This window comes from Bolinopsis microptera, chromosome 11 (assembly GCF_026151205.1).
Source record: "Bolinopsis microptera isolate Bmic1 chromosome 11, MBARI_Bmic_1.0, whole genome shotgun sequence".
NCBI classification, from domain to species: domain Eukaryota; kingdom Metazoa; phylum Ctenophora; class Tentaculata; order Lobata; family Bolinopsidae; genus Bolinopsis; species Bolinopsis microptera.
The window spans coordinates 10,058,247-10,077,325 of record NC_087082.1 but is presented as its reverse complement, the minus strand read 5'-3'; the positions used below and the strand labels follow the sequence as shown (position 1 = coordinate 10,077,325).

Here is a 19,079-nt window from a genome sequence, read left to right as displayed (position 1 = left end):
AATAAAGAGTTTCGTGGAAGAAAGATGAAATACTCGTGAATCTAAAACTTGTGAGGAATGGTCATGTGACATGAAAGTGGAATGAGTTTAGGAAGGAGTAAGCAGACTAATGGTGACAAACTCTTTCAACAAGGTGAACTAAAGCGGAAGATTATAAATGGGATGGTGTGTCACGTGATAAATTAAATAGGCCTGATAGGATCGCTAATTAATTGAGTGAAGCTTACTGGTTGAAGTGAAATGCGTCTACAGAACTTAATGACAGGTATGAAACTAACTGCTGGGAAATGAGAACTTATATGATTTGAGGTGCTGAAACTGTGGAATCTTAACGGTACAATTTGAGGTGAAGATGACTCATGATAATTTACAACAAACAAAATATAAACTATATAAATACTACTGAGCAATTACTTCATTAGGATAAGAACGTGATTACATAAAGATTAAAGTTATTCTAAATTTCAATCTAATCCTATTCTTAAATAATAATATGTACCTAAACTAAAATATGCCTATCGCACAATAGACGACTTCAAGTCTCCGTCGTACTCCGTTTTATCGATCCGCATCCACCTGGATATACAGGGTGAGTTGAAAATAGTGTGTAGAATGTAAAAATCGATAATTTTGTTTATGAAGGAGTAAATTTTGAAATGTGAATTGCTATCAGTTCATAAACGTTACAAATTTCATTCTTGCCTCTCATTTGATTCTAACTCATAATTTGGTTGATTTTTGGCAGTTTTCCAAAATTTCGTAAATTGGTCCTAATGGGGTTCTCAACTCGTGTGCCCTGAAAATCGAGTCTAAAAATCTATCTTCTTCTACATTTTTTGAGCAATCACCCTGAAGGCTGAAACGTTCAGAATATGTTCTAGGGATCATTTAGAAGAGATGAGCAAGACAGAATTTTGAGATAGGCCTTTAAAAATGTTTTATTCGACTTTGAAAGTTAGCCTCAACTTAACTTATAATCCTCCAGAGGGTATAGGATACCGACATTATTAAGCCTTAATATAGCCCTAATTATAAACGACAGATAAGCTTTGACTAACAATTATTTGGATAAATTTTGGATTTGTGAACTATAACAGTAGTACTAGACTACGCTGTTTCATGATAATAGCATCACTGACGATCCCCTGTCTGTAAAGTAAAAAATATGTTACATACATAATATGCTTATTTTGAAGTTCAAACCTAACATTAACAAGGGATATGAGTTAGAAACCATTAAACGTTTATTAGTAACAAGTACATAATAAACAGGGTGTAACATATTTTATACTTTACAGACAGGGGATCGTCTACACATGTAGTGATATTCAGTGATATTTATAGGTTTTGTTTACTTTCTGAGTACAGGGACCACATCTCACACACGCACACTTCCGCCTCGCATTCAACACACTAACCCTTAACATCAATCAAACCATATTAGGCTCCCACGTTTCGCACTTCTCATTGGTCAGTTCCATTCCCACCATTTTCACTCCACACTAGATACATACCTACACAGTACACACTTCACGTCATGCACCTGTTCACTGTTGTAGCACTCCATGCCTCTGTATCATGTGTAGTATATTTAGTAGTAGTTTTAGGAATGTACAGTATTTACTATAAAAGTTTGTCGTCGTATAAACTAATTTTGTTATGAATTTTGTTATGACTTTTTTGTATCGAATTTTTGGATAAAGTTGATTGATTAAAAATAAATTAATGTACACAAATTTTGCCTCAGATATATGTTTTTACGTTTTGAATTTTTTTCCCTACTCTTGCCGAAGGCAAAAAGATCGTAGGGAATAAGTAATCGGGTTTGGATATATGAGGTGGCCCGATGAACCTACGGTGTCGACAAAAGTCTGCTCCTTCGCAATATAGACCACTCCCCTATAATTAAGTGTATAGGAAGCATATGTTATGCTGCGCGCGACGATAGCCATGTGTTAATTAATTACAGTGAAATTCCTCCTTCGCAAAGTTATTTTCCGCAATTTTCTGGATTTATTAAATGTTTATGCGCGGCGCTGCATTGGTGAAATAAATCTTCAATTTTTACCATGCACAAATCCTTCTCATTTATAAAAAAGCATTGCATAGGAGTTATGTGCCTCGCCGGGCTAAAGTAGTGGATGACCTTGCTGTACGGCAAGTTAAACAAGGATCTGAAACTACTAGGTTCCGCACAGACTCAACTCTGCACCCGTGTCAATATGTTCATTATATGCAAGCCTCTTGATTTATAATCACCGAGTCTAGTAATTGTTTAAGAGAGTTCTCTGGCAGTTACGAAACTCGAGAGACTGTGGGATACTGAAGGGAAAGGAAGCAGTTCTAACGAGCTCTTCTCAAACACAAGGATATATCTTGTAAACCTGGCTAGTATATATGAAACATTTGATATGGAGTTGTAGAGGGAGTTATGTGCCTCGCCGGGCTAAAGTAGTGGATGACCTTGCTGTACGGCAAGTTAAACAAGGATCTGAAACTACTAGGTTCCGTACAGACTCAACTCTGCACCCGTGTCAATATGTTCATTATATGCAAGCCTCTTGATTTATAGTATGTAAATATGTTGCACTTTTTTCCAGTCCTAGTCACATTTTTCACTCAAAAGAATTGATGGTACAAGTACATCGTAGGGAAAATTGATCGTGCGTGGTTTAACCGCGGCGAAATTCTTGTTAACACTTGTTTTTGGATCATGAATACGATGTAGTTACATTGAAACGTCGAGTAAACTCCTTTCCCTAATAAGAGTATTTTCACTTGTCGCAACAACCGGGATAAAGATAATTTTACACAGATACACTACCGTCTACCATAATAGCATTATAATGTATTTGGCATGGATTGATAATTTTATAACAAATCCTGCCAAGTTAATAGAAAGCCTGCCAAATAACAAATACCTGCGCTGTTGATGCAGGATCACTAGTTAATGAGGCAGGTTTTGCCATAAAAAATTAAGAGAAAACCTAGCCTGCGGATTTAGTGTAATATACTGCTGATCTGCACTGGGTAAATTAGATTACTAGGCAGGAGTGGTAATTTCGCAGATTTCGCTATTAACTGGGCAGGTTTTAGGTTAAATTCGCAGTGGCAATGGCTGGAAGGGGCCTTATTATATAACGTGTAGCAAATCATTTATAATGTGCCCCGATTTATTCAAGGGTATATCATGCTTCTATAATATTGCTTCATAATTGTTTTTCTGAATTACAAATTAGCCGTTGATTTGATAACGCGAATGTTTTTTGTACCGAAACGATAATTTTCAGAGAATTTGTTATTCCGAAGCCAAATTATACTCCATATTCTTTTTAAAACTCAATTTAGAGAACCTTATACAAAGATCACATCAAAACGTTATATATTATCTATTGGTGAAAGCTGAATATGAAATTGAACAAAATTATATAATTTGAATTATGAAATATTACCAGAAATCTCTGAAATTCATAATCACATATCATGTCCATGACACAATTAACTTAATATTAAATGCTGCAGTCACGTTATTCTATAGCTTATTTAACCAGTTCTAGATAATTCGTGCAGTTCTACATTCAAGATTATCTAATACATTTGGGAGCTAGCTTATATGACGTAAATTTGTGTAAAAATCTAAATAAAAATGTGAACGTGTCTGAGTCTACCTCATACTTTGATCTTGAATGTATGAATTTAACGAATATCATATTACTAATATGTAATAGAATACAATACATTTATGTATTTGGTCATGCTTAAAATAAAACGTAGTAGGTTAAAAAATACTGTTAGTCAGTAGTCATTACACGTTTCAATGCATCAACCTTAAGCAGGCATACACAAAAACAGGGGTTTGTGTCGACCAACTAAAATTGCACCGATGCCAACCCAAACAATTTGATTTCGAGAACACTCATTTCTGTAATCGACCATTTCCTAGTCAAAGTGCAAATGTCAAAACATAGGAATGTGCTAGAGACTTTTGGAAGGGTGCAAAATAACTGCAAATTTTTTGGGTTGGAATTGGTGCGCTAGATGCAGGTCACTGAACTTCCTGTGAGGTCATTTGGGTTGACCAATTTTGGTGTATACCCCCTTAAAATAGGTCTACCTGCCGTATTTACTCATATTCACCTAACTAATCGGACTTTATTTGAACGGACATTATATGGAAAATTTCTGATTTGCCTTCTAGCGTTCATATTTCAATGTCCGTGCAGAATTATGTCCGCGCATGCTTTTGGTCATGCTTAAAATAAAACGTAGTAGGCTATAAAATACTGTTGGTCAGTAGTCATAACATGTTTCAATGTATCAACCTTAAAATAGGTTTACCTGCCGTATATTTACTCATATTCACCTACCTAATCGAACTTTATTTGAACGGACATTATATGGAAAATTTCTGATTTGCCTTAAGCGTTCATATTTTAATGTCCAGTCAATTTACGTCCGCTAAGGTATTAAGTGCACACAGCACAATTATAACTACAAATTTCATTTATTTCTATGGCCGTATTTTACGGTAGTATGTTCGAGCACTTTGTGATAAATAGCAAGTTATGAGCCACGTAAAATGTTCGTCAATGCAATGCCGACAACTCCCAAAAAACAACCTCGCTTCATACAATCATCAGTACTGTTCAGAGGCCGCCTTGATGAGAACTTCTCCTTTTACACCTCCTTTCTTCTCCAGGAAACGAATGATCTCGTCTTGTTCGTACTTGTACCTGGGGGATGATTTTGTAGCACTTGAACACAAAATCTCCATCAAGCGAATAATTATAAAATAGCATGATTGAGGCAGTTATAGTAGCAAATGGAAGTAGTATTATGAACACTGCATCATATCGAACTATTCCACTGCAATCACGCCTCTTACCTCTTCAAATAGAAATTGTAGATTGTGCGATGTATATATTATAACGACTTAATGAGGAAGTTGCCGCTAAGATTAAAGGAATATTTAACTCACCCATCATCAAGAGGGGTAGAGTTCCACCTGTCAAGGGGGTTAACATTACACTTAGCCTTGTCAACCAGGAACCTCACTACCGCCATGTTACCACCACACACCGCCAAATGGAGTGCAGTCCTTCCGTCGTAGTCAGGCATGTTGAAATCTACTCCCGTCTGTGAAAGGTTGGGTTAGATCTGATTGAAGAATATAACACCTCTCAGCTGATTGGCTGACTCATGTCCGACAGCGAATCTTGTCCAAATCCAAAATTAGGGTCTTCGGAAAACAGTCGCTGTCGGAAAACAGTCGCTGTATAGTGGGACAACATTCGCTGTCGGAGACGTTTTGGTACCTTCTCAGCTTACTTCAAGAGCACGGTTAAATGTCAGACAACTCTAACAAATTCGAATAGCTGACGATCACAAACAAAACGTGTCAGATGAACGGTTTGGGTTACCTGAAGGTACTTTTGGAGAAGCACAGAGTCAGAAGCTGAAGCTGCAAACAGCATGTTGACGATCTGAGACTCTTTAGTCTCACTGGTCTGGTAGCGTCTTGGGTCTATCTTGTTGCTTGCTCCTCCACTAATGCAGTCGTACTGGGCAATAAAATATGTTACTATCTTATTACCGTACAGCTTTGATAAACTTCACGATGATTGTGATGAACATGCTAGGCATGATTTGTTAGACGTCGCTAAAGATAAGCTTTAACGTCATGATTTCTAATAAAAGAGCTGGAAGCTGATACCTGATGGAAGCTGAATCTTTGACAGAGCATCTTAGCGAACTGAATACCCCTGTAGCTGTTACCAAGGGAGTCTAGAGGAGGCGACCACACACAGATACCCATTAAATTGGGGACCACAATGAAAATAGAACCTGCAACACCTGAACAAGAGGAAGAATTGTTAAGATAAGATATGCTTAACATCTAGTACGGTCCCGCCTTCAACCTCCGTTTTGTTACGGATCTAGAAGATAAACAGGTTAAATCCAACAACAGGGGCACGAGAGTGCAACTATTTATTCTAATATAATTCAATTGTTGATTGAGCCTGATCATCGAGCAACAATTAGAAACAATTTATCAAAATAATTAATGAATTAAAATAAGTTAAACTAACCAGATTTTCCAGGGAGTCCCACTTCAAAGGCCCACTCTCCCGAGTAGTCGTACAGACCACAGGAGTACATGAGAGACAAAGTGTTCCGTACAGCGTCCGGAGTTATGCAGGAAGCTTGAGTTGTTGGACAAACTCCACCTGTGGTAACGAATAGGTACAATAATGCTTTCATAATGATAATAACCTGTTTTCGCTCTTTTGAATGGGAGACTGATTGGAGACTCTCAGTTTGTCCCAAAACATCAATAAAATAATGCTTTCAGTTATAACGTCTTTAGCTCTCAGTCGCGATATCTATTAAAGTATCTGCAACTGGCACGTCGAGCAGGGTTAAAGTGGTTAATCAAATTTACAGCGTGTTGGACTGACCGTTAGCTAGAGTAGCAGCAATGACAGCAGCGGACTCAGCTGTGGCCTCCACCGAGCATAGCTGGAAGTAAAGATCTAGTGTCTGCTTCAACTCAGTGCCTGCAAAACATGTTTAATGAACCTTGTTGCATCTTTATAAAGTTAAATATAATGAAAGTACTGAGCACAATCCAGTCAAGTTGCTGATGGAATTTCTCGAAATATGCAGGCCAACTAAATCTTTTGTGAAAACAAAAACTTTAAAATAAACTAGACCTGGTGGGAAGACACCGTGTTCCTTGAGGAAGTATCCGATAGCAAAGTTCTGATCAGCACAAGACTTCTCAGACAAAAAGGTAGCATTGCTGAACCCAACAAACTCATTTCCTGCCATTTTCTTGTACTCGCCTGTTTTCAGATGCAGATCATTAATCAATTTATTAATAAATTTACAGTTCGAGCTTTGAACAGCTATTTTGCAGGGAAATGAATCGGCAAAAAAATAAATTTTGCATTTATCTGTATTTTTTATTTGATTTTTGATTTGTAAGTCAAAATCACCAGCAGACCATTAAATGGCCAAATAAGTAGGCATTTTTATGTTTGACTGACCGATGGCGAAGTCAAATCTGTCGTCAAGACTCATTCCATTCTTAAGTACACTGCAGCAAGATATAGCCCCCGGGTTGATCATAGGGTTGTGAGGAAGACCGTTCTTATCGAGCTGAAGTTAAATGTTTTTTGAGCGTTGGTATGGATTTCCTGACTTGTTAGTTAATTACTACTATTTTTATAACCTGGATTTTGCCAATAAACAAAGAAAAATGAAACTTTGACCAGTTTATTTGCGAAGCGAGCAATCACCCAGAACCTAGGCTACTAACCGATATTTGGTTGAAACCAATACCACTGGGCTCCTTCCCCAGATGCTGATGGACCTTCTTAGGACCCAACTCAGCCACACATATAGCATAGTTCAGAGCTTTGCTGCATGACTGGATGCAGAAGGGGATATCAGTGTCTCCTATGTTAAACCTTTGACCGTCCACTGTACAGATAGAGATACCTGTGGAAATTAGTGAGTAATTTTACTGTTCATAAGGCAATATGAACAAGGTGACCAGGAATTATGGTAGAGTTTTGAGTTACATAATTAACCACTTCAAGCTGGACGCCCCCCTCCCCACTTCAGCACTTACCAAGAAAATCAGGGTTGACTCGAGCGAGCTGCGGAATGTACTGAGCGTTGAGGCCTCCTTTAATAGGCAGCAGTGTCTTGTAAATAGCTGCAATCTCCTTGCCTGTGGAGTGATGATTGTAATTGATTGTGATTGCCTGTAATTGATTGTAATTGATTGTAGTTTATTGTATTTGATTATAGTTTATTGTAATTTATATACATGTCTTTAGAACCTTTCACGCGGATCAAATATCACTTTCGAAACAAACATCACCAGTTAAATAAATAACATTTATAGACTGTGATCTATCGACGTGTTAAAACGGGGTTAAAACGAGGTTAAAACTTATAAGAGATTTTAGGAAACTCACAAAAGTCTGAGAACTCGGGGATAATGAGATTGGAACTGAGTGCTTTGTTGAGAATGTAGGCAACAGGAGAGGTGGCTTCAATAAAACTCTCCACATCCATATACTTCTTACAACCTGTCACGATGTAATTAATAAGTAAATAAGTAAATGGTACCACAATGTCTTACCTATAATGCCTCCACTAAAATCTAGGTTCCGTCGGATTGGTGAGAATTTGGTTTTGTATGTCAGGTTTAAAACACAATTAAATTGAATCTCTTAAAATGGGGTTGCTGAAAATATTCAACATATTAATTGTACCAATTTCACTGTTGATGGTTAGGACTCCAGACGGATCGTTAGACAAGTTGTTCATGAGGTCGGTGAGACGTGGATCCCTAAAGGGCTGCAGCCCTGTTCTCTTAAGATGACGGAGGAAGTCCCTGATACACACCTGTGGGTGAAGTGATTAGAGGTTTGTATGGTTAGCTTAGCAATTATAGAGAACTCACATAGGATACAATAATATGACAAAACTGCAAAAACCCCGCTCGCTCATCCAAATTTCTTTTTAGCTTTCTTTTTGTTCTAACCCTCCTTCCCTCTAAAACTTTCGACTAAACTTGACTCGGAGTCTGCTGAAGGGCAGTGGACAATCATAAAACAAATTCCATGAATAACTGCATTACTTTCTTACTTTATCTGTTTCCAATATAAGATATTGACTTCTGAAAAACCTCATTTGGTATATTACTAAATAAATAACCCTTACTTGATGTCTCATTTAATTTCTTGGAAACTCGGAAAAGTATAAAATAATTCTTTGATTTTTCATGGATTATTGAATCTGCAGCTATAAGTTCTAAATTCTACAAAAGAACTTGACGCGCCTCAGTCAGTAGAGCATGTAGCCGTAGCTGAATACCACGGATTGGCCCTTAACAAAATTAAATGTTCCGGTCTTAGTCATGTGAATTGCATGTATTCCTTTCATCTCCCTAAAATTAGAATCTCAATCTGTCAGGATGGATTGCTTAAACACGGACTGACCCGGTTTTTGACAAAATAAAGGAAGTTTTAATACATTTTAAAGACAAATTAATTGGGCTAGATCGACGGTATTCCACAAATTCCACAAAGTATATTACGTCGGATTATACTAGGAATCAACCCCGGGTATACATAGAGACAAGATTTCTGTTTGTTCAATAAGCGGAATGCATATTGTACAGCAGGCATCTACGATATTCAACAAAATAAAAAACGAGAATAGATCGAATACTTATATGATGGTTACCACCAATTGGATTCCCATCTGAATGAGATCTGAGTTGTGGAAGGTTGTGCAAGGAATATTGGAGAAGCCTCCCTTGGAAAATGTTCTTAACTCAGTGGTGGCTACTACACTGACCAACTCACCATAAACACCTGAAAACCCGCTTCCCCCAAATAATCACATTACTAACCTGACCATTCTGATCCATCTCGTCGATGTAGAGTCTGAGTAGGCTAGGAGAGAGCGTCTTCTTGTCGTCTGTGTTGGACATGGCGGCTAGTTGATCCAGTATACTGCTACCTTTACTGTTGGGCGTGCTGCTCCCTGGAGGGGGAGGCCGGGAGGGTATTAATTAGTTCAATTTGTAATGAGCTTTATGTTTTAGATGGAAACTCTACATAAGATATTATAAATCAGCCAGAAACATAACCTAGATTGTAAAGGATGAAAGGTTTTCATCTCAACTGCGCTTTTATGATAAGGGTAAGTGCAAATGTCTGGAGTGGTATCCCGATTTGCAGCGAAATCGTTTGAAAGCTTCCCGATGGCCAAATAAAATAGATAGCAAAACTATTTTGTAAAGCTAATCATCATTCCAAATAAGTCTCACCATTACAAATCAGTTGCACCATTCCAAACAAAAACGGCATCAATATTTTCGTTACTTGTAAGGTACAGTAAATAAAGTTATGAGATAAGTTATGAGATAACGTTTATGAAATAATCACAGCCAGCTGTCTTGCTTTCTTGGTAGATTATTGGCTAAAAGTGTGCTTATGTTACGTTAATAGTTCAACGCAATGTTTAACAGCTTGATGTAAAATTGATTTATTATTGACACCTTTGCAGCCAAAAATGTGCAGAAAGCAAAAACCCATCTTACTATCTTAGCAACTACCTTGAAAACTATAAACAACTCATCATGTTGTTCGTTATCACTTATTACCAAAAAGAACATAATATTGAAGAGAAAATTGAGATAATCTTATTAACAGATTTCCTAACCAATGTCAATTCTAAGTCTCAAAAAGTTCGAAAAATAGTTTCCGATGAAAATAGAGGAACTGAGCACTGCTTCAAGGTCAGCCTTCAAGACCTAATTAATTACTAATTAATTACTAATTGATTACTAATTAATTACTAATTAATTACTAATTAATTACTAATTAATTTTAGCCAGAGCACAACCTAACAGCGGGATTTCAAGTTTGTGCATTGCTTACAAGTTTTATCATGCTTCAAGAGTTCCAAGGTTTCTTTAATGATCTGAAATGATCTCTGCTTACTTACCGTATAATTTACCTGTAGGTAAATATGACCCATACTTATGATAGTCACAAATCAGGATTTACCTTTTAGATCTTTATTTGGCGTCGCTGAACTGCTAGCTAAAGAGTAAAATCGTATTTAGTCTTATGAGTATACAATCGCTTGTCAGGTTTTTAGTACTATACTTTTATACTTTAACTAAGTAGTAAGTACTTCATTTACTTTACTTAATGATTATCAATGTCTTCTGGACGTTGCACCATCACTTCAGAGCATGTTTATCCATAATCGCTTGTGTTATTTCATTTTTCAATCGAAAACAGTTTAAACAGTTTAAACTCAATGAAAAATTGATTATTGAGAAGTTAATGGAAATGATCATTGTTAAACTGCAAAATTAGTTTATTACAATATTATAAAGTTAACGCTCATGAATACTGCTAAATGCAAACAAACTGAGGTTGTCCTAAGAATTCTACGTTTAAAACTTGGAAGACTGCAGCAGTGGCCGTGTAACATATAATATTGTACGTGGTATGTAAACGGATCATAAAATAATTCGATCCTCAACTCAATCCATGTGGGCATGAAACTCACACTGCACGCCTGAATCTGAGTCAGGAAAAAGGCAATGAAACAGATTTAATACTTAATATGAAACATTATGGCCGGATAATCTTATCTAAACTCGATAAGATACATAAGCGTTTGATTATTTTGTCAAATATTTCATAAAATTGGCATTTTTCATTCTTGCGTAATTCTTCTTATATTTATATATTATTGGCAAGTGGTAGTAAACGCCAGACTCATGCAAGGTTGGCATCCTGCCACTTAGTCTTACCATTAAACGATAAACGTCAAATGATTTGTTGTGATTTTTCTTAAACGATTATGTTAAGATCTATCCATTATTAAATTAATTTGTACATTTTTAGAAAGAAATCCTTTTTAAAAAACTACTTTTTCGTGATGAAAGATGTGTATTTTTCCAAAAATGAAGATTCGCAAAATAGGAAACATATGACATGTTAGAAAACATTTGAATCGCTTATGACAAGCAAAATGGAATATATGACCACAAATTCTATTTCGGTACATTTCTGCCTTCGATTTTAAAATGTTTACCAATCACTTAATCAGTAAATGGCTTTGATTGTTATTAATTTATTCTTCTATTGCAAATATGAATTTTACGAAGGCTTCCGCTTTTAACAGCTGAAAAGTAGAACTGTGGATCAATGGAATAACCACAATTTGTAATTTAGGGCGGCTTTTCCAATTCCGATAGTAATTTTTATAGTTGACTTATTAAGTACACTAAATAAACTAGCTGTTAACTGAATGATAAATAAAAATACAGCGGTTTAAAACGCTACCTGATTTGGAAGATGGCTGGTTTACTTTTCCCAAGTCCGTGTTCTTGAGGTCACTCTTGATCTTATCGGCCATTGGTGAGGTTTCCCCTGACAAAATTCAAACATAAACACAAAAAAGTGTATATTGTTTAAAGCTATAGAAACCGACCGGTCTCAGGTTTTGGTTGCCAGACCGGATTTTGCCGGATATCAATCTATTTTTCGGTTAGCCGGATTTAACCGGAAGTGAACCGGATGTTAGGAAGAAAAATATTAAGTTGTCGTATCTCGCCGAAAATTTTAAATTAATCCCTTTTTTTGGGCTTTTAGTTTTAACAATACTAAAACTTTTTGTTTTAGTAAAATCCATTTGAAGTTACACAATAAGACAATGTTTATTGTTTACAGTCTAACTAACAGTTTTCATGCCCTATCAATTGTCATCCAAATAAAAGTCAAATTTTCGGAAACTTGACCAGAACCAGAACCGGATATAAAAGTCGGATATCCGGGTGGAACCGGATTTGTCCGGTCGGTTCCTATTTTAAGCAAACCAAAATATTGCTAGATCCGACCAAATTCCGAATAATAAATGACTAAAAATCACATAAAATTATAAAAACATATTCACAAAGCGATGCACATGTAGACAATTTGTATTTTTTTGTCCAAACAAGTCAAACTGTTCACAAAACAACTGTTCACAAACCTATACCAACGTGATAAAAAATGTTTTTGTTCCATTAGAACCCAGCCAAGTGGCATTAAGCATATTCTGTGAAAACAATAATTGGATTATGTTATTAACCATAACCGGGCAGAGCTAGTTACAAGTTTTTATAGGTAGGAGTATGAACTTTTGAACTAGAAAAGTGGAAATTTCTTGTTGATTATCGGACAATTATTTTCTGGCAGTTAATTAAAATAATGAATTCACCGGCATTTTGTGGAAAGAGTTATAGCGGCTTCCGGCCTCCTCTTAATGAAGTGGTATTTCTAAGTAGCTCTGAATATTCTCAAATTTCATGCAAACGACAACAACGAATAATTGTGTTTCATCAGGTTGTACCAATTAAAATACCAATCAAAACTTAATTATAAATTAACGAGCAAATACATGGCAGATGCACATGCAAATTATAATAACACACATCGGGTAATGCAATTTCACACCATACATAATTAATGACATTGACCAATAATAGCTTCCGACATTTCAGCAAACAAATTCACACCATACATAATTAATGACAGTGACTAATAATAGGTTCCGACATTTCAGCAAACAGATTCTGACAAGCAAATTGTTAACATTAACTCCGAAATCAAACAGCCTGACGTGAAAGCTGAGCATCATGATGCACATTACCATTGTTATGTTATGATATGTTTCGAGATCTTCATGAGGATCACATACACGCACGAAACCTCAAACATAAACAATAGTATACACTCACTAGCACATTCCAATTACTAAGTGGTGCACATTTAACGTGTAGTACTAGTACATGTACATTGTACAGCAGCCTGGTTCCCTTACGTTTCTTGGAGTATTCAAGGTTCCCATTACTACCAGCAGCTTGGGGTGTCACGTGCTCCACAGTCTCCACCATCACCGTAGGAACTAAAACAGTGGTCACGTGATATTCTCGGCGCGTGATATATTCGGTATTACAACTGATCTTGATTGTATTTATAAAAAGTAAACAGCCACAAAGCAAAATATGTAACGCACACAAAAAAGAAGACCGAGGAGAGACGAACTATGTGTTTCTTGTTGCGTCATGTCCTATTATATAGGATTATTCGTAATATCTAACATGAATATATGAAACCACGTTAAATATTTGTAGGTATATTCATGCGTTGAGTGTACTTATAATAGCGCCATAGCGGGCTGTGGCTGAATCAGTTTGTCCGGCCGAGATTGAAGAGGGATAAGTTATATAAGAGTTATGTAGGATTAAAAGAGTGTGGGCCAACAAAACATTGAATCATGCACCTGTATTATTATTTGACCTGTTATAGTTTACCAATACCAATCAATCTTGGATTACTTGAGTTATAACACAAATTGATCCCAATCATGGTATGCACACTTGCCGCCTTGCATGGCTAATTCCACGTTTCCAGACAACATGAATATTTGGGCTCCACCCATATTATTATAATTCTGTCTGAATGTCCCAAAAAGAGTCAGAAATTTGCCCGGAAGCTTTACCAGCTCATCCACTAAAGCGAGTCCATATAATGTGCGGTCCTGAGTTGGCAAGCATCGGTGCAGCTCAGCAAAGCGATAGGAATTCAACCCACTTTAAACTTATTAGCCCCGTGACAAACTGGGATTTGTTTATTCAGGATTTGACTAATGAACTCTCAATTTGTTACATTGTGTCCACTGATCCACCAAATGATCTTAAACTTGTGGTCCACAAACCGGCAAATTCCAGGTTTATGATATATGAATAGGTAATGAATAAACATATGTTAATAGTTTTGTGGCTAGAGAGTGATCTATTAATTGCGCATAACGAAGGTGCCTGGGTTTCAAAAAGATTCCAGGAAATAGTCGATAGTAAGCTGAACTTAAAACCAAAATAGAAGAAAACTTTGGTGGTCATTCAAGAAAATTACTGACCCTCTATCTGTAGCATAGTGTTCGTAAGCATCGGTGGCCTAGCGAACCAATCGGAATTCTTATCTTTTTAAATGTTCAATACGCCTGGCAAACTGTAATTTAGTTTAATTCGATTAATCTAGTCTTAATTTGTAAGACTGTGTCTAGTAACTCAGCGAACCTTCTAGCGGTACCAAATTCTGCCAAATAGGTTATGAATAAGCTATGAACAAACATATCTTGAGTTTGTTTCCTTTGTACTTTTTTATGGACTCTTCGCGTGAGTGATTTAGGAAACAATGGCGCATGATGAAGAAACTGTTTAACCATAAAAAGACCTGAGAATTGTCGATGGTAAGCAACTCTTTTAAAAAATGATCAAAATAAAAGGAAACTTGAGTGGCTTGCATAATATTTTTCCGCCGGTTGGTGATTTTTCGATTAAATTAATCTAAATTAATTGAATTAATAGTAACCGTAGTGCAAATATTATGTTTATACCGAGATTTACAAGCAGAATTAGCAAAACGGACCAAAAACAACAGCATAGTTTGAATGGTTCTCTCAACTTCTCAAGCGTGCCTTGTTTGAATGACTCGTCATACTGTTCGTAGTAGTCAATATCTCACTGTTAGACAGTAGACACGACAGCAATAATTAGGCACTTTGGACTAAGGATACCTCTTGGAAGTTTGGAGTACGAAACAGTACAGATGATGACTAAAATTCTGACCCTAACGAGAAATTAGACCAACTTCCTTATAAGGTCATGTCAAGTGATCAAGACAGTTTTTGCCGATAACTCCCCGGGTGAGCATTGTCATGTGAGGTTATTTGGACACAGCGCTCAAAAACATATTGATTCAAGGTTGATTTCAACGGTTGGGGGGCCTTTTAGTTCGATTGTAGAGATTGATTTAGCACGTTATGTAACAATACTGTATTTAAGGGGGGGGGGGGGGGGGGGGGGGACAATGGATATTTTTTTGTGAAACTTGATTTCGAGATAGCAGTTGACCAACAAACTAGGACCAGTGACCGAACTTTTGAGGGGGTCCCGGACCCCAACCGCCAAACGGTGCCCGCGGGGCAGCCACGCCCATATTTGGTCCAAATTAGGCCCAATTAAGCCAAATACCCTGAACATGCCCAAAACATAGATTTTAGGTGCTCTACTTGTAGCTAGTGGTCTCCTGAACTCGTATTTGAAATTTCATCAAGATTGGACAAAAAATGACTGAGTTATGAGCCAAAAACCATATGCCCATATTTGGGCATACGCACCAAATTTGGTAGATTTCGTCCCATAAATTGGTCAAATATCAATATTATTGAATGAAACTTACTTTATATGAAAGGTAAGCCTAAACTACATATTCTCTATAAGTTATAGCTTTATATCTGTTTAAATGTGGATACTAAGGCGAAAAAACCACAAAAAATGAACTAAATTGCCCGTATCTTGGTTCGCGATACTTGCGGAATTGATCTCATTAAAATTGTAACAACTCAATCAGTTTTCAAAATTTTTCCATGAAATTTTCGGAATCGACTCGAAATTGCATTTCCACCTTATTTTGAGAACAGATTTTTGATTTAGGCCTCCAAAAAAATTTGGCGGCCAAATTCTGAATTTTTCCGGGAGAATTTTGGAATTTGGCCGCCAAATTTTTTTGGAGGCCTAAATCAAAAATCTGTTCTCAAAATAAGGTGGAAATGCGATTTCGAGTCGATTCCGAAAATTTCATGGAAAAATTTTGAAAACTGATTGAGTTGTTACAATTTTAATGAGATCAATTCCGCAAGTATCGCGAACCAAGATACGGGCAATTTAGTTCATTTTTTGTGTTTTTTTCGCCTTAGTATCCACATTTAAACAGATATAAAGCTATAACTTATAGAGAATATGTAGTTTAGGCTTACCTTTCATATAAAGTAAGTTTCATTCAATAATATTGATATTTGACCAATTTATGGGACGAAATCTACCAAATTTGGTGCGTATGCCCAAATATGGGCATATGGTTTTTGGCTCATAACTCAGTCATTTTTTGTCCAATCTTGATGATATTTCATATACGAGTTCAGGAGACCACTAGCTACAAGTAGAGCACCTAAAATCTATGTTTTGGGCATGTTCAGGGTATTTGGCTTAATTGGGCCTAATTTGGACCAAATATGGGCGTGGCTGCCCCGCGGGCACCGTTTGGCGGTTGGGGTCCGGGACCCCCTCAAAAGTTCGGTCACTGGTCCTAGTTTGTTGGTCAACTGCTATCTCGAAATCAAGTTTCACAAAAAAATATCCATTGTCCCCCCCCCCCCCCCCCCCCCCCCTTAAAATGCGGACATGAGACACAGTTATACCGTATGTAACTCTTTGGGGTGAAACTAACAATAAGTCTAAAACTACTGTCAGTTAAAACAGCCATCCAGAAAATATTTCCATTCTCCTCACTGTAACAAAATGCAAAGAAATATGTATTACTTACGGGCTTTTTTGGAAGGATTAACTGGATCCGGGCTAGTGTCCCATTTCATGATTTTACTTTCGTAGTCAGTATCATCAGCTGTACCACTGAGTTTAATGCCGTTGGTGCTCCGCTTTTCTTTTGGTTTGGTTGAAGGTGTGTTTACTACAATCGAGGGGGTGTTTACTACAATCGAGGGTTTGTTTACTGTAATCTCTGAAAAATACAATGGATTGAAACCAAAACATAAAGTTAGGATTCGTGATAAATAATATTTAGAATTTGTTTCAACAGATACAAAATCACGATCAGTGAAACTGTGTTTGGCCAATACTTGCAAAACTAGTTGTTTACCGATAGTTGAAATTCGACATCTAGCACTAGATGACGCTAGATAGCGTCATCTTATATCGGCATTGCTAGATGCCGTATTTCAACTATCGGTAAAGGTCCGCAAAACTTTACCTGGTTTCACCGGTTTTTCAGGGGACTTTCCTTTATCCTTTTTCGCTACTGCGTCCTTACTCTTGCTCTTCTTGACCCCCTCCTTTTGCAGGGTCTCTTTACTAGGGCTCTTCTTCACTTCTTCCAGTTTCACATCTCCTTTCTTTGTGTCTGTCATGGCTATCAGGGATGATGAAGATTATTCATTGGGAATTTTAGTGTAAATCAAGGCGGTTTTTATTGTCAATCACCGTCCACTTTTATGAATAGCGACCTGAATATCGTTCCCTCCTTGTATAAAGTTCTCTGTCAGAGTTAGTGAGTGTAGAGTAGAGGGTAAGAGGGCGATTCAACTTACAAACTACAGCGATAAACGGATTAATAGCAAATGGAAGTTCAGTCTGGACGATCACTCTCTGCAACTACAGCAAGATGTGTACGTCATTTGGATAGGTGGCACCGAACAAAAAGTACGATTAAACAAAAAGATCCACGTATGAATGTCTCCGGCCAGCTCCTTTGTGTAAAATTAAATTATGGGGGAATGTGGGAGTTAGAGTGTGCAAAAACTGGAATCATGCCACACGTCTATATTACATATCTATTACATATCTTTATCTTATAAGGTACTTCCAGGATTTGGTTTTGGATCAGACACTCAAAACAACGATAGAGGAGCGGTCTACACGCTCACAGGCTACCATGTCTCGCGTAACTCCAGGATTTAACACGCTCACACTTCACAGGTTACCACGTCTCGTGTAACCCTAGGACTCTAACACTTAACAGACTCTAACACGCTCACAGGCTTCCACGTCTCGTGTACCCTAGGATTTGGTTTTGGATCGGACACTCAAAGTCAAAACAACGATAGAGGAGCGGTCTACACGCTCACAGGCTACCATGTCTCGTGTAACCCCAGAATTTAACACGCTCACAGGCTACCACGTCTCGCGTAATCCCGGATGATGATTAATCACTCTACACTCGACTGTCACGTGACTTTTTCAACCCGTTCTCTAGCTGGTCCTGAACGACTATTCGAAATCCTAACCCTCTAATCTGATCCCAACCCTAACCCTAACCCAATCCTTAGCAAAAGCATGTGCTGAAACCCTAACCCTAACGAGAAATTAGACTAACTTCCTTATACGGTCATATCACGTGATCGAGACAGTTTTTCGCCAATATCTCGTCAGGGGAGCATTTTACCCCTATGTCATGGGGGGTGATTCGGAATCAGCGTCCGAAAATACATCGATTGAAGTTAATTACAACTGTTGGGGGTCCTTTTAGAACAATCTCGAAGATCGACTGTAGAGTGATTTAGCACGCTCGCGTAATCCCAGGATTTGACACACTCACAGGCTACCACGTCTCGTGTAACCATAGGACTCTAACACTTAACAGACTCTAACACGCTCACGCCTCACAGGCTTCCACGTCTCGTGTACCCTAGGATTTGGTTTTGGATCGGACACTCAAAACAACGATAGAGGAGCGGTCTACACGATCACAGGCTACCATGTCTCGTGTAACCCCAGGATTTGACACGTTCACAGGCTACCACGTCTCGTGTAACCCCAGGATTTGGTTATGGATCGGACACTCAAAACAACGTTAGAGGAGCGGTCTACATGCTCACAGGCTACCATGTCTCGTGTAACTCCAGGATTTGGT

General features: G+C 37.5%; 1 protein-coding gene across 2 annotated transcripts in view; it reads right to left on the bottom strand.

Annotated features, from left to right (window-relative positions):
* Window positions 1–3,326: 3,326 nt before the first annotated feature.
* The window catches only part of LOC134823127 (glutaminase liver isoform, mitochondrial-like), a 112,286-nt gene continuing 96,533 nt past the window's right edge, over window positions 3,327–19,079 (bottom strand). The window contains exons 2-19 of one of the 2 annotated variants that reach the window (XM_063834472.1): window positions 17,421–17,581; window positions 16,977–17,171; window positions 13,411–13,494; window positions 11,892–11,978; window positions 10,596–10,631; window positions 9,434–9,567; window positions 8,289–8,421; window positions 7,989–8,102; window positions 7,637–7,738; window positions 7,322–7,503; window positions 7,050–7,161; window positions 6,714–6,845; window positions 6,459–6,557; window positions 6,090–6,227; window positions 5,714–5,853; window positions 5,421–5,561; window positions 4,979–5,136; window positions 3,327–4,733 (exon numbers count right to left, since the gene is read on the bottom strand). In XM_063834472.1, the coding sequence (XP_063690542.1) occupies window positions 4,637–4,733; window positions 4,979–5,136; window positions 5,421–5,561; window positions 5,714–5,853; window positions 6,090–6,227; window positions 6,459–6,557; window positions 6,714–6,845; window positions 7,050–7,161; window positions 7,322–7,503; window positions 7,637–7,738; window positions 7,989–8,102; window positions 8,289–8,421; window positions 9,434–9,567; window positions 10,596–10,631; window positions 11,892–11,978; window positions 13,411–13,494; window positions 16,977–17,171; window positions 17,421–17,577 (2,241 nt within the window). In that variant the 5' untranslated portion in view covers window positions 17,578–17,581 and the 3' untranslated portion in view covers window positions 3,327–4,636. The remainder of the gene's footprint in view (window positions 4,734–4,978; window positions 5,137–5,420; window positions 5,562–5,713; window positions 5,854–6,089; window positions 6,228–6,458; window positions 6,558–6,713; window positions 6,846–7,049; window positions 7,162–7,321; window positions 7,504–7,636; window positions 7,739–7,988; window positions 8,103–8,288; window positions 8,422–9,433; window positions 9,568–10,595; window positions 10,632–11,891; window positions 11,979–13,410; window positions 13,495–16,976; window positions 17,172–17,420; window positions 17,582–19,079) is intronic. The other variant, XM_063834473.1, reaches the window with a different exon arrangement.